Here is a 14304-nt window from a genome sequence, read left to right on the forward strand (position 1 = left end):
AATCACTCTAAAGTGACAGGTAGTGCCCCGAATACTCTCTCTCTTGCTTTCGAATTCGCCATAGCGGATGCGTAAAATCAGTGTATTCTTTAGCCGTTGAGTGCCCGGATCAGTTGCACATTTGTTACTGCGGTGCACTATGGGATTGAATGAGTGCACTCGATAATGTCCACTAAGGTTTCGGACACCACTAAAAATGGCTGTCCCCTCAAATGTCTTATTTAAAGTTATAGGGGGCGATTCTGAACACAGGGCTTGTGTTCTTGCAGTCTTTGTCTTCATGCTCTACTTATATACCACCACCCGTGACACTTACTAATTGAACAAAAAGTCAAATAAATTTCCAGTCACTTACTGAGAGAGAAGTTTATTACACATAAGTAAATATTTTATTACAGACGTTCATCACACTGTTAAAAAGACAAAGTTTTTCTTTAATTCTTTATTACATTCTATAATAACTTTTCCTTTATGCAAAGAAAATTCATGTTTTAATTTTTTTAAAAGTACATATTTTCAGTTCCTTAAACCAAAGAACAGCAGAGCAACAAACAAGCTTTATTCAGATTGTGTATCATATTGAGTTTGTTTGATGGTCTTTGCTGTGGAATCTGAAGTTCAGCTGGACTCACTGAAACAGGAAGTAGAAGAGCAGAGGAGACACCAGCAAGAGGAAGCTTCCCTTATACACGCCATCTAATCAACACAGGAAGGAAATTTGTATTAATTAACACTCCACTGCTAATACATATAATAATAATAATAATAACGATAATAATAATTATGAAAATGGCATGTTCATTGTTGATAAATTTCTCACAGTTTTTTAAAACAATAAAAATTCTGAAAGTACTAGACTAATTCATAAGCTTCTTCTTTTCATGTTGCTTGAGCTTTACACTATTTTTGACTACTTTTGATATTGTGCTGCTTATTAATAATCACTTGTTCATATTGAATTATTGTTTGTATAATTGGACTGTAACTGTGGATGAAATCAAACTGCTAGCGCATGATCAAACAAAGGCCAATACCTGCGGCATTGCAAAGATCAGTGTTGCAGCAGCTCTTAGTCGTTGTCACTCCTGCTATCGTTACAGTCCCTGGTACACATTCAGATGCGCACCCTTTATTTATGCCAGAACCTGTAAAGAATACATAAATGTCCATATAATAAGATAATAAAACAATTCCAAGTATACTTTCTCTCCAGCGGTATCACTACAGCAGATTCCCACGTTATACTGGACTTACTGATGGATGATTCAACCTTAATGCTTGAACATTTAGCAACTCCAGCTTCACATATCTCCTCTTTTACTTTACATGAAGCTCCCGTCACAGATGTGCAGGAGTAACACTTGAGAGAATAACCTTACAGACAGAGAAAGACATTGAGTCAGCACTCTACAGTATGATTAGCAAATAATACATTTCAATACTTGCTGTTTTCTTTACCTCCAGTGAGAGAAATGAAAAGAAGAACGACGGAGACCTGCAGATTCATCTTGTGTCAGGAACTGAATGACTGTACAGAAGTAATGCTTCGGTTTCTTTTATGTCTGTTCAGGGGTGGGTTTAGGACTCTTTGTGACGTCCCCAATGAACTATGGCAGTTACTAAGAAAAGGTAATCGGACACTTAAACAGATCGGGTCTCATTTAATTTCTGTGGAAAAGCGCTTTGTCTCCCTCCCAGTACTTCTCCAGAAGCACTTTGATGATTACGCAATCATTACCTATTCCTAGTCCATGCTGCTCTTTGTTGACATATCTCAAATATTGTCTCACACACATGCTCACGCATATTTCTAAAATTGAGGTTATTGTTTGAGATAAATCAATTATACTGTAACAAGAAGTCCTTTTCTTTGGTTAACCGTTTTTGGTAAACCCATTCTACAGTTTCTACACTCCAAAAATAGCTGGGTTAAAAACAACCCATTTGGCAACCCAGCACTAGCTGGGTAAATTTTGGACATAACAAATGCTGGGTTAAAGTACCCCGCAAGTTGAGTTAGATATTTTAACCCAGCAGGGTTGGGTTGCACAATTTAACCCAAATTCTGCTCACACCGACTGGGCTAATTTTAGCTCAGTATGGGTTATTTCCATTTCAAGCAAATGTAATTTATATATTTTATTTAGGCTATATAAATAATTGAATTATATATATATATATATATATATATATATATATATATATTAGTGGTGGGCATAGATTAATTTTTTTAATCTAGATTAATCTCACTGGAATCTTGGAATTAATCTAGATTAAAATTGCTCATTTGAATTCTGCCGAAGGCATTCAGAATATGTGTGCTACCCAAATAATGACTAAAAGTAAGTCTTTGAGAACGGGCTTCTCAAGCCAGGTTGTGCGTTAGACCAGGGGCTCATCTCCTGTTTCCAAAATGCATCACAAACTGCTTGAGAAAGCTGTTCTACTATAATTGGTGATGAAAATAAATCATGTTCAATCAGATGTACTTGTGTGTTTACTAACTGATGGAGCTTGCCTGACTCCGAAGTGAGAGAGTGCTCGCGCGCGACCGGGTCTCTCTCTCTCTCTGCTCGTTCTTTCAGTTAAACATGTGCCCTGTCACAAGTGCAGCAGTTCCCTTTCGAAGGGAACTCAACAATACGTCATCGACGCTATGGGGAACGCCTCAGGCGTGACAGGTGTCTGAAATCAAGTATCAACTCACAACAATCATGTTGACCGGCGACAGCCCGTGCTTCATCAGCTCGAATGATGAGCACGCAACCTGGATGTATAAAAAGGGCGCCTTGAGACCGTGACAACATCCTTTTCGTCTTCAGGGACTGTTTGTCTGTTTTTGAGTAGTCAACAAAAATGAAGCGTGCAGAGAAGGGGAGAAATACTTTCCGCAAGTGTTCCGACCCGTGTCCCAGATATTTGACACCGGAGGATTCACACGATTTGTGCGTTTTCTGCCTGGGAGAAGAGCACGCGCGGGAAGTTCTCGAGGGAGCTTCCTGCGCAAACTGTGAGCGTTTTTCTCTGAAAACGCTCCGTTCTCGTCTGTCCCACTTCTCGAGGGAAGTGGGCGCGGCATCTGAACCCCGCGGTGTTGGTCCCGCTCGGGCTGAGGCTCAGCGGCGCGTGAGCTCGTGGGGCTCTCAGATGGAGCTGGCAGATCGTCTGGAGAGGGGCGTTAACCTCGCGGATGATCTGCCAGCTGACGAGGGTGAGTTACAGGTCGATGTTGAAGAGGTTCTTTCTCTTTCTGATGGATCTGTAACCGGTTCTCTTCGGGCCGGGCAGGAGTTGGCTGCTGATGATGTCAGTCTGGTTGAGACTGAACCATCTCAGCCCTCCTGCCCAGTGTACGCTGAGTTGGTGGATGTTATGGGGCGCGCCACCAACAGATTACAGCTACAGTGGAGGCGCGTCCGGGAGGAACCTGCTCGTGGTATTTTGGACGATCGGTTCCTCCCTTCCCATAAACCACCAGCCCGGACGAGCCTTCCATTCCTTCTTGATCTCCACTCTGAGATCGAGAAGGCATGGAAGAACCCGTTCTCTGCGCGTCTTCATCTGCATCAGCGGAATAATTTCGCTGCTGTGGATGGGGCCGCGGAGCACGGGTATGTGTCGATGCCACCAGTGGACGAGACGTTGGCCAACTATCTCGCCTCTGGTCGGTCTTCGTCACTAGGAGCTCCGTCCCTGCCATCCAAGCCGCTTAAGACTACATCACGCTTGAATGGCAGAGCGTACACAGCAGCAGGTCAGGCAGGAGCGGTTCTGCACACCCTCGCGGTCCTTCAGGCCTACCAGGCCGACCTGCTGCGGGACCTCGATCAGGGGGCCGGTCTGTCCCCTGACGCGGTCGCAGAGCTGCGCCGCACCACGGATTTGTCTCTCCGGGCCACCAAACAGTCTGCTGCCTCCATCGGTCGTTCGATGGCGGCTAATGTTGGCCACGGAGAGGCATCTGTGGCTCAACCAGGCTGACATTGGGGAGAAAGAAAAGACCTTTCTCCTCGATTCGCCGGTTTCGCCTTCCGAGCTTTTCGGACCTTCTGTCGACACGGTGGTCGATAAGTTCAGGGAGGCGAGGGCACGCTCTGCGGCGTTTAAGAGCTGCATACCGCGGAGGTCCTCGGCCCAGCCCAGGCAGGCGGGAGGGCCTGGTCCGTCGTGGTCTGAGGATCACAGACAGACCCAGAAGGCCAGTGTCGCTTCCCGCGCGCCCCCTCCTCCTAGCAGAGGGAGCAGGGCGCGCAGGAGTCGTAACTCCCGCGTGAGGCACGATCTCAGGGAGGTGATCCAGAGCAAACGTTCTCAGACCAAACGTTAACCTCCCTGGATCTTGTTTCCTATCCACCATCGCTCCCAGGCTCCTCCTACATCAGGCCTGGGGCGGGGCCCATGATGAGCTCATGGATTCTCTGATGGCCCGCTTCAGCTTGGTTGATAGGAGCGCCTTACCTTTACTTGTGAAACAGTAAAAAAAAGAAAGAAAAGAAAGAGGGGGTTACTGAGTTTCTGACTCCCGGTGTGCCTCATTCCGCATGCTGCAGGTTTTATGCTGAGTGAAAATGTTCTTTTGCGCAAATAACATTTTTCTCTTCTTTTTCAGAACTCGCCTCCTGTACAGAGCCGGGGACATGTTTGGTGAGCAAGGTTGTGAGTCGAGCTCCCACACACTGTGGTTGCCAGGTTACAGGCCTCGCCAGGCCTTCCGGGTTATGAGCTTCCACATGTCAGGTTACAGGCCTTACCCGGCCTTCCTGAATGTGAGCTCCCACATACTGTGGTTGTCAGGTTGCAGGCCTCACCCGGCCTCCCTGAATGTGAGCTCCCACATACTGTGGTTGTCAGGTTGCTGGCCTCACCCGGCCACCCTGAACGTGAGCTCCCACACACTGTGGTTGTCAGGTTGTAGGCCTCACCCGGCCTCCCTGAGTGTGAGCTCCCACATACTGTGGTCGCCAGGTTACAGGCCTCATCTGGCCTTCCTGGTTATGAGCTCCCACAAACTGTGGTCGCCAGGTTACAGGCCTCATCCGGCCTTCCTGGTTATGAGCTCCCACACACTGTGGTCGCCAGGTGACAGGCCTCACCGGCCTTCCTGGTGATGGGCTTCTACATGTCAGGTTGCAGGCCTCTCCCGGCCTCCCTGAATGTGAGTTCCCACATACTGTGGTCGCCAGGTTACAGGCCTCACTCGGCCTTCCTGAGTGTGAGCTCCCACATACTGTGGTTGCCAGGTTACGGGCCTCACCGGCCTTCCTGGTGATGGGCTTCTACATGTCAGGTCACAGGCCTCACACGGCCTCCCTGAATGTGAGCTCCCAGATACTGTGGCCCGGCACATTCTGTGGCAGGTGACAGGCCCCAGCCGGCCTTCCTGGTTATGGGCTCCCACATACTGTGGTCGCCAGGTTACAGGCCTCATCCGGCCTTCCTGGTTATGAGCTCCCACGCACTGTGGATGAGATCCCACCTAATGTGGTCGCCAGGTTACAGGCCTCACCTGGCCTTCCTGAATATGGGCTCCCACATACTGTGGTCACCAGGTTACAGGCCTCACCCGGCCTTCCTGAATATGAGCTCCCACATACTGGGGTCGCCAGTTTACAGGCCTCACCGGCCTTCCTGAGTACGACCTACTGTGGTCGCCAGGTTATAGGCCTCTCTGGCCTTCCTGATATGATCTCCCACCTACTGTGGTCGCCAGGTTACAGGCCTCACCCGGCCTTCCTGAATGTGAGCTCCCACATACTGTGGTCGCCAGGTTACAGGCCTCACCCGGCCTTCCTGGATATAAGCTCCCACATACTGTGGTCGCCAGGTTATAGGCCTCACCCTGCCTTCCTGAGTGTGAGCCCCCATGAGCTTCTACAGGTCAGGTTACAGGCCTCATCTGGCCTTCCTGAATGTGGGTTCCCACACACTGTGGTCACCAGGTTTTTAGGCCTCTTAGGCCTTCCTGGGTGTGAGCTCCCACATGCTGTGGTCGCCAGGTTACAGGCCTCACCCGGCCTTCCTGGTTATGAGCTCCCACATATTGTGGTCGCCAGGTTACAGGCCTCACCACGCCTTCCTGAATGTGAACTCCCACTCACTGTGGTCGCTAGGGTGTAGTTGTGAGCTTTCACATGTCAGGCCTCATCAGGCCTTCCTGAATGTGAGCTCCCACCCACTATGACTATCAGGTTACAGGCCTCATCTGGCCTTCCTGATCATGGGTAAATTCAGGCCTCAAAACCGGCCTCCTGAATTTAGAGTGATGAAGTACATGCACATTTACTTCATCTATTTTCTTTGTATGCTCCGTACCTTCTAAATAAACCCATACTTATGGTAAGTCACACGACGAAACGTCTTGTGTACTTTCTAAAATCCATTTCTTATGGTAAGGGTCGTGCGCTGTACGCTTCAGTCCCTTCCTATGTGGCTAGACCCCGGTCTTTCACCTTGGGTCCCACTCTAGATGCGTCCTGTCATCAAAGTATGCTACGACAGACGCCTTTCTCTAGCTAACTTCCACTTTTGATCCAGGCCTTCCTGGACTCAGAATGGCTAAGTTCATGCACTTTTGTTTCATGTACTTTCTAAAAATCCATATTTATGGCCTTTCTGGAAGTAGCCCCACATGGTGTGGTTGTCAGGTTACAGGCCTCACCAGGCCTTCCTGAAAGTAAGCTCCCACAGGTTGTGGTTGCCAGGTTTCGGGCCTCACCGGCCTTCCTGATTATGAGCTCCCACCTACTGTGGTCGCCAGGTTACAGGCCTCACCCGGCCTTCCTGAATATGAGCTCCCACATACTGTGGTCACCAGGTTACAGGCCTCACCCCGGCCTTCCTGAATATGAGCTCCCACATACTGTGGTCGCCAGGTTACAGGCCTCACCCGGCCTTCCTGAATATGAGCTCCCACATACTGTGGTCGCCAGGTTACAGGCCTCACCCGGCCTTCCTGAATATGAGCTCCCACATACTGTGGTCGCCAGGTTACAGGCCTCACCCGGCCTTCCTGAATATGAGCTCCCACATACTGTGGTCGCCAGGTTACAGGCCTCACCCGGCCTTCCTGAATATGAGCTCCCACATACTGTGGTCGCCAGGTTACAGGCCTCACCCGGCCTTCCTGAATATGAGCTCCCACATACTGTGGTCGCCGGGTTACAGGCCGCATGGGCCTTCCTGAGTATGTACTTCCACATGCTGTGGTCGTCAGGTTTCAGGCCTCACCGGCCTTCCTGATATGAGCCCTCATGTACTGGAGCTCCCCACATAGGGGGTTATCAGGTCTTAGGCTTCAGAAGACCTTCCTGGTTTTGATCCCTCTTAATTTCTCAGTGTTCAGAACGAACACTGGGTAGGCCCATGGATTGAGTGGACGTCTTCCGTCATTTCTTGAGGTTGAGTCACACTCTCCGGGGAATCCCGTCTCTGTGATCCGGAACTGAATGGTTTCTGCCAGCTTTGCAGGCCTTCAGTTTTGGATGCCTTTTCCAAGGCAGTTTCCAGAGGCTCTGTCTCGGACAGACAGGCAATGGCCAGACTGTGCGTCTTAGGATAGATCACCAGGCCAGCCTGGTGGCATGTCAGGAGGCATGCTCTCCTGAATAGTGACTGGCTGGGTGTCCCTTGAGTCCCCTAGCCACACTACCTAGAAGGGACCCCTTCTATTAGGAAGTTGTGGTCCTAAGCCTTTGAGCTGGCCCAGATATTCCTCCCGTGAACTATGTTCTGGCAGTTTTCTCGGTTCATTAGCTTGGGCTATGATCGGTAGGGAGTGCTGTCACTGACAGCCCAACGTGACCTAGGGTGAGTGGTTTTAGTGTCCTTTGTATTACTGGTTCTGACAGTTGTCACTGCCATTGGGCATGCACTCCCCTCAGTATGGCGGCGTGGGTATTTCGTTCCCCATAGCGTCGATGACGTATTATTGAGTTCCCTTCGAAAGGGAACGTCTCAGGTTACAACTGTAACCTATGTTCCCTGAGAACAGGGAACGAGACAATACGTCTCCCTGCCATACCTCGGGGCCTGCCTGCAACAGTCCCTTCAGACGATAGGATGTTGTCACGGTCTCAAGGCGCCCTTTTTATACATCCAGGTTGCGTGCTCATCATTCGAGCTGATGAAGCACGGGCTGTCGCCGGTCAACATGATTGTTGTGAGTTGATACTTGATTTCAGACACCTGTCACGCCTGAGGCGTTCCCCATAGCGTCGATGACGTATTGTCTCGTTCCCTGTTCTCAGGGAACATAGGTTACATTTGTAACCTGAGACGTTCATCTACATTACTCACCGATCAAATAAGACTTCGGCGGGACAAAAATTCGCTTTGGTGGGCGCTAAAAAAAATTAAATGCAGGAAAAACCCTGTTATTGCAAACAGGAAAAAGCATAATTTGTCTCTTTTAGTAAAATAAAGCCAAGCTTTAGATCGTCTTTTCCACTCGTTTACCTCCTCTGCTCAAATCGCTTTGACATCACGAATGACACACAGATGCGTATAGGACGTCGTGCTATGGTGCCTGATAAAAGACAAAAGGGAAAGTTGTAAGTTTGCGGTCTTTATATTATGGCTGGGACCCGGAGCAGGAGCATCGATAAGAGGAATCGTTAACATTGAGGGCATACAATCAGAGCCGGTCCGAGCCTTTTGGGGGCCCTAAGCAGAATTTGATTTGGGGGCCCCCTCCCACTATGCGAAGTCACCTGTGTTTGATGACTATTGACACAAATGTCACGCAATAATGATACATTATAAATGAATACAGTGAGGTTATGTATTGATACAAAATAAATACTTAATAAAAAATAGATGCGTACTTAAATGAAAAAGTTTTAACTTTTACTAACTCTTTGAAACTTCTTAAAACAAACTGTCTCAAAACATATAAAATAAATTATTTGCTAAAATAATGACAAAACTGAGAATTCAGAAACATAATAAGAGCAAGGGTTCAACAATGACAATTATTGTTGAAAACTGTACAAATATTATTATTTTTCAACTGTCTCAATACAGTGTAATTGTCCTCAAAATCTTTTTTATTATTATTATTGTAACAGACTTTGTTGGATTGTACATGACAGAATCCAACAAAGTCTGTTACTATAATACCGGTAATGATGTACTGGCGCTCGTTGTATGTGTGTATGCAATCTATTTTTCCCCTCGGGGCTTGCCGTAGATAGGAATGGGTCGTGCGCACTTGGTACTGGAGTGTCGCGGGTTTTTGGAGTTATTGATCTGATGTGAGGTATAATAAAGTGGAGAAAAGTTCAGACTGCTATGTTTATTATTTATTCAAACTGCTACCCTTACACCTAGAAGGTTAAGTTCCCCTGCGGCTATTTTCTCCAACTTAAACCGATACCGTGACTATGCGCAGTTGCGCACGAATTGTCTATGCACTCGCGAGGTGTCTAGATTATGCGCGTGACTTAAACGCTGGCAGACACAGCAGCAGTTGTTGGCAGGTATATTGATCATGAAATCAGAATTTTCTTGTCTTGAATTATTCATTGATTCATTCATTCATTCATTTATGTCACTTGTTTAAGTCATAAAAAAAATAATAATTTTAAACTCGATTGGGGGGCCCCTGGTTGCCAGGGGGCCCCAAGAAGCCGCTTAGTTCGCTTATGCCTCGGGCCGGCCCTGCATACAATATCGATGGTTCGAAAACTTAGAACCGGTTCTCGAGTGGAACTGGTTTTCAATTCCCATCCCTACCCCCTACAGTGCAATTCGGCTAGGTATACATCCGCGCTAAAATATCAAGGTGAAAGTCATATTAGCTTGCGTAGTATAGACCCAGCTCAGCTCCCAACCCAACTTTGAGAATAGATTAACGGCGATATTTTTTTTATCGCCCGATAAGAGTCTCACGTTAACGCAGCAAGTTAACGCCGATAACGGCCCACCACTAATATATATATACATATATATATATATATATATATATATATATATATATATATATATATATATATATATATATATATATATATATATATATGTATATATATTTTGGTAATTTAGGAAGTGAATGGAAATTAAACAGTCTAAATCAAATAATAGTATTTAACGGCAAGTACATTAACAGCATCATAAAACATGTGCTGAGTTATTTTTTTACCCAACCGCTGGGTCATTTTTTTGGGTTATTTTCAAGTTTTGTGTAACCCACTGATGGGTTAAATTTCAGTAGAAATGATGTACCTCCTCATAAACTACACATCTGGGTAGTAACCAACTGCTGGTGGTTTTCCAAACTGGAATAAACTGGACTGGTAACTGTCATTTTGTCTTCTGTCATGAGGGAAAATTCCTGAGGTGATCTTCTTGAATAACTTTAAGGTCTGTATATAGTGCAGCAGATTAGTAAAAATATCGTTCACTTTGGTATAGAAGCATGAAATTTGGCACAGATACTCTCTAAGGGCCACTATTTTGGAAAAAGGCATTTGCCACTCAAAAATTCAATGTGGCGGCCAATTTCTAAGATGGCCGCAATTGCTATATCAATGCTTATTATATCAATTATTCAAACAGTCATCCAACGGGACCGAGTTAAAAGGAAGGATTGAAAAAAAAAACATAAGTTCTATTTTTTTTCTATTTATTTATATATATATATATATATATATATATATATATATTTTTTTTTTTTTTTTTTTTATAGTCAAATTCTTACAAAGGCCTTGTGGTTAAAGTGTACCAACCTGAGATTGAGAGGTTGTGCCCTTCCGAGTCATAATAAAGACTGTTAAAAATGGTAGCCAATGCCTCCCTGCTTGGCAGTCAGCAAACGTTGTATTGGGGGCAACATATCCAGGAAGGTGTACATATGCATCACAGTCCAGAATCAGGAAATCGGCTCTCGGCCCACCCGAAGGCTACCTACTTTTTATTCACACAGTTCTGTGCAAGTGAAACCCAATCTAAAACATTTGCATCTTCCACGTCACTCTGATTTGCAGCCACACTTGGCTAGTTGTTCACAACTTTGTGCAACTGGTGCATTTGCTGCCCAGAAGACCCCGCGTTGTTCACCAAGCTTTTTCCATCCCCAGTCAGCAGGACTCTCTGCTTCTGGCTGACATTGAGTTGCTTGGCTCCATATTATTATACCTTTATTTAACCAGGAGGTCCCATTGAGATTCAGAATCTCTTTTACAAGAGAGACCTGGCCAAGGTAGCAGCCAAATCACAACAAATACATACATAACAAACACCAAATTACATTTTCATGATAAAAGAAGTACAAAAAGAACACAATGAGACTCCTAAGAAAATCAAGTACAAGTCTCCATCACAATACTCTTTACAGTAGTTTTAAATTCATTAATGGACATAAGGGTTTCTAACCTTAGCTCTTTTTGTAGATTATTCCACCCCCAAGGTGCTAAATAAGAGAAAGCAGTTCTTCCCAATTCGGTTGTAACTCGTGGCACGTTAAAAAGCAACCACTACCAGAGCAGACAGAGAGGAGGATTTGTTTCTAAAATAAAAGCCGAGCTTGACTTTAAGTTTCTTGACTAAAACCGTAATATGTTCATTGAAGATGAGCTTATCATCTATCCATATCCCCAAGTACTTGTATGAAGACACTCTCTCAATTGATTTCCCATCTAAGGAGAAGAGGCCACAGTTGTCAAGTATCTGTGCTCGAGCTTTTGAGAAAACCATAAACTTTGTTTTCTGTGTATTTAAAACCAGTTTTAGACTCAGGAATGTATTTTGCAATGCCTGAAATGCAGTCTGAAGTTCCTGCACTGCTAAAGAAATGGTGGAAGCCTGAGTATAGACCACTGTATCATCAGCGTATAAATGTAATTTGGCTTGAACATCTCTATCCAAATCATTTATAAAAATCGAAAACAAAATGGGTCCTAAGATTGATCCTTGAGGGACACCTTTAGTTATCTCAAGATAATCAGATTTATAACCTTCAGCATAAACACATTGAGTACGATCTAAAAAATAATTTTGAAACCATGCAACAGCCTTCTCACTTAAACCAACTGAACGTAGTTTAGTCAATAACAATCCATGATCAACTGAATCAAATGCCTTAGAAAGATCAATAAATGATGCAGCAGAGTGTTGCTTCTTATCTAAGGCCCCCATAATATAATTTGTCACTAAAGTAGCAGCAGTAATAGTGCTATGGCCACTTCTGAACCCTGACTGAAAATTATTTAAAATGTTTTTGTCAGCTAAATACTCTTTTAAATGTACATTCACAAATGATTCCAAGATGTTTGACAGAACAGGGAGTTTTGATATTAGACGGTAATTATTCAATTCTGATGGGTCTCCACCTTTATGTAAGGGGAGGACATAGGCTGCTTTCCAACTTTTGGGAATGGAGTTGGAAAGAAGACTCAAAAAAAAAAATATGCGCTATGGGCTCAGCAATAATATCAGCTACCACTTTCAACAGAAAGGGATCCAGATTATCTGTACCTGCTGACTTTTTGTGATCAATGTCTCTGGGGGCTTTATGAACTTCTGACACTGAAATCGGTTTAAAATTAAAGAATTCCCCATTTACATTTACATTTTCAGATGCTGACATGGCAGGACATGGGACAGATTTATTTACGGTTTGATTAAATATGAATCCAGCCTGAATAAAGTGTTTATTAAACTGATTGACTATGACTGCTTTGTCTTTCATTTCATCTGAACCAATGATAATCTGTTCAGGGAGGTTTGCGGTCACACGTGCACCCGACAAAGATTTAACTGATTTCCAAAACTTTGAAGAGTTGTTTAAGTTTTCTGTGATTGACTTCAAATAAAACTCAGATTTGGACTCTCTAATCATCAAAGTACACTTGTTTTTTACAGTTCTAAATGCAGTCCAATCAGCAGAAGAGTTGGAGAATCAAGCTTGTGCCCACAATTTATTTCTCAAACAGATTAGCTCTAATAGACTGTCTGAGAACCAATGGTTGTCCTTACCACTGATCCTAAACTTTTTGATTTGTACGTATTTATTTACAATGGAGCTGAAATTTGAATGAAAAAAATCCCATGCCATTTCAGCATCCGAAAACAAAGACACCCTGCTAAGTTCATTATGATACAGATCATGAAGAAAAGCCTGTTGTTCAAAACTTTTAAAATGTCTTTTTAGGATGATGCACGGTTTTACCTTGGGGATTTTTGTATTTCTTACACAAGCGACTGCACAATGGTCACTGACGTCATTACAAAATACGGCAGTTGAGGTATATTTATGAACTGAGTTTGTTATGATAAGATCGAGGAGAGTATTTTATTTCTGCTTTGGGATTTATTCTTGTCGGTTCATTAATAAGTTGCACTAAATTTAAGCCATTACACAAATCTTTAAAACAATCAGAGTTCCCAGAAAGCCAGTCCCAATTCATATCACCCATAAGAATAAATTCAGAGTCACTAATTTCATGTAATATTTCGGATATAGATTGGAAAGCATCCTTTGAAGCAGATGGAGGTCTATAGCACCCAACTACTGTAATATCAGCGTCTTTTGAGATATTCACTTTCACGGTCAAACTTTCAAACTGTTTAGCTTTAGTTAGTGATAGGGTTACCGAGCTTATAAACTTATATTTCACATATATGGCAACCCCACCTCCTTTGCCGATCCCGATCAATTATATAAACTTTAAAACCTTCAATAGAAATAAGTTCATCAGATACAGATTTTTTAAGCCAGGCTTCCGAAATAATAATGATATCAGCATTGGTTGTATTAGCCCAGATCTTAATCATATCCATTTTAGGGACAAGGCTTCTAACATTTAAATGTATAAAACCAAGGCCATGTCTGCTTTTCAAATCTTAAGGAGTGGCTAAGGATTTCAAATGTTTGGAAAACCAGAAACAGGACCAGGATTGGGCTGAACATTACCAGATAACATCAATAAAAGCATAATCATACAGTGTAGTTTTTGTTTGGCTGGGTAATATTTGTCATTACCACTGTCCTCTATGAACTGAGAAAAAGAGAAATCTGAGACAGCAAAATGATCATTTAACAACAGTAGGTTCTGGAGATACAGGGTCTTATTAATTTGTGAACAATTTATTTGGTTACACAGGTTGATTTTCTGGCGGTATATCTCATAATGACTTGTAGATGAAATTGAAAAATGACTATAATTTAACTGTAGCAGTATATTACTTCTCATTTTGTGCAAATTAAATTCATCTAGTATAAAGCTGGACTGCAAAAGTATGAAGAATATAAACAAATGCATGATGTCAGGTTACCAGGTTTAGTTGAAGACAGCCTTAACAGGGGTG

The 14304-nt window shown here is 44.0% G+C and overlaps 2 protein-coding genes across 2 annotated transcripts in view; both read right to left on the minus strand.

Annotated features, from left to right (window-relative positions):
- Positions 1-14304, minus strand: part of LOC143749653 (ly6/PLAUR domain-containing protein 2-like) — a 549686-nt gene that overhangs the window by 331434 nt on the left and 203948 nt on the right. The gene's annotated exons all lie outside the window — the stretch shown is intronic.
- Positions 509-1521, minus strand: LOC143749652 (ly6/PLAUR domain-containing protein 2-like). Its single transcript, XM_077242075.1, has 4 exons — positions 1459-1521; positions 1255-1374; positions 1035-1145; positions 509-696 (listed from the first exon to the last, which is right to left on the minus strand). The coding sequence occupies exons 1-4, from the start codon at positions 1505-1507 to the stop codon at positions 629-631; spliced, it is 348 nt and encodes a 115-aa protein (XP_077098190.1). The 5' UTR covers positions 1508-1521; the 3' UTR covers positions 509-628.

Source organism: Siphateles boraxobius, unplaced genomic scaffold (genome assembly GCF_051911475.1).
Source record: "Siphateles boraxobius isolate OS27281-9 unplaced genomic scaffold, OSU_SipBor_1 25, whole genome shotgun sequence".
In the NCBI taxonomy this organism is placed as follows: domain Eukaryota; kingdom Metazoa; phylum Chordata; class Actinopteri; order Cypriniformes; family Leuciscidae; genus Siphateles; species Siphateles boraxobius.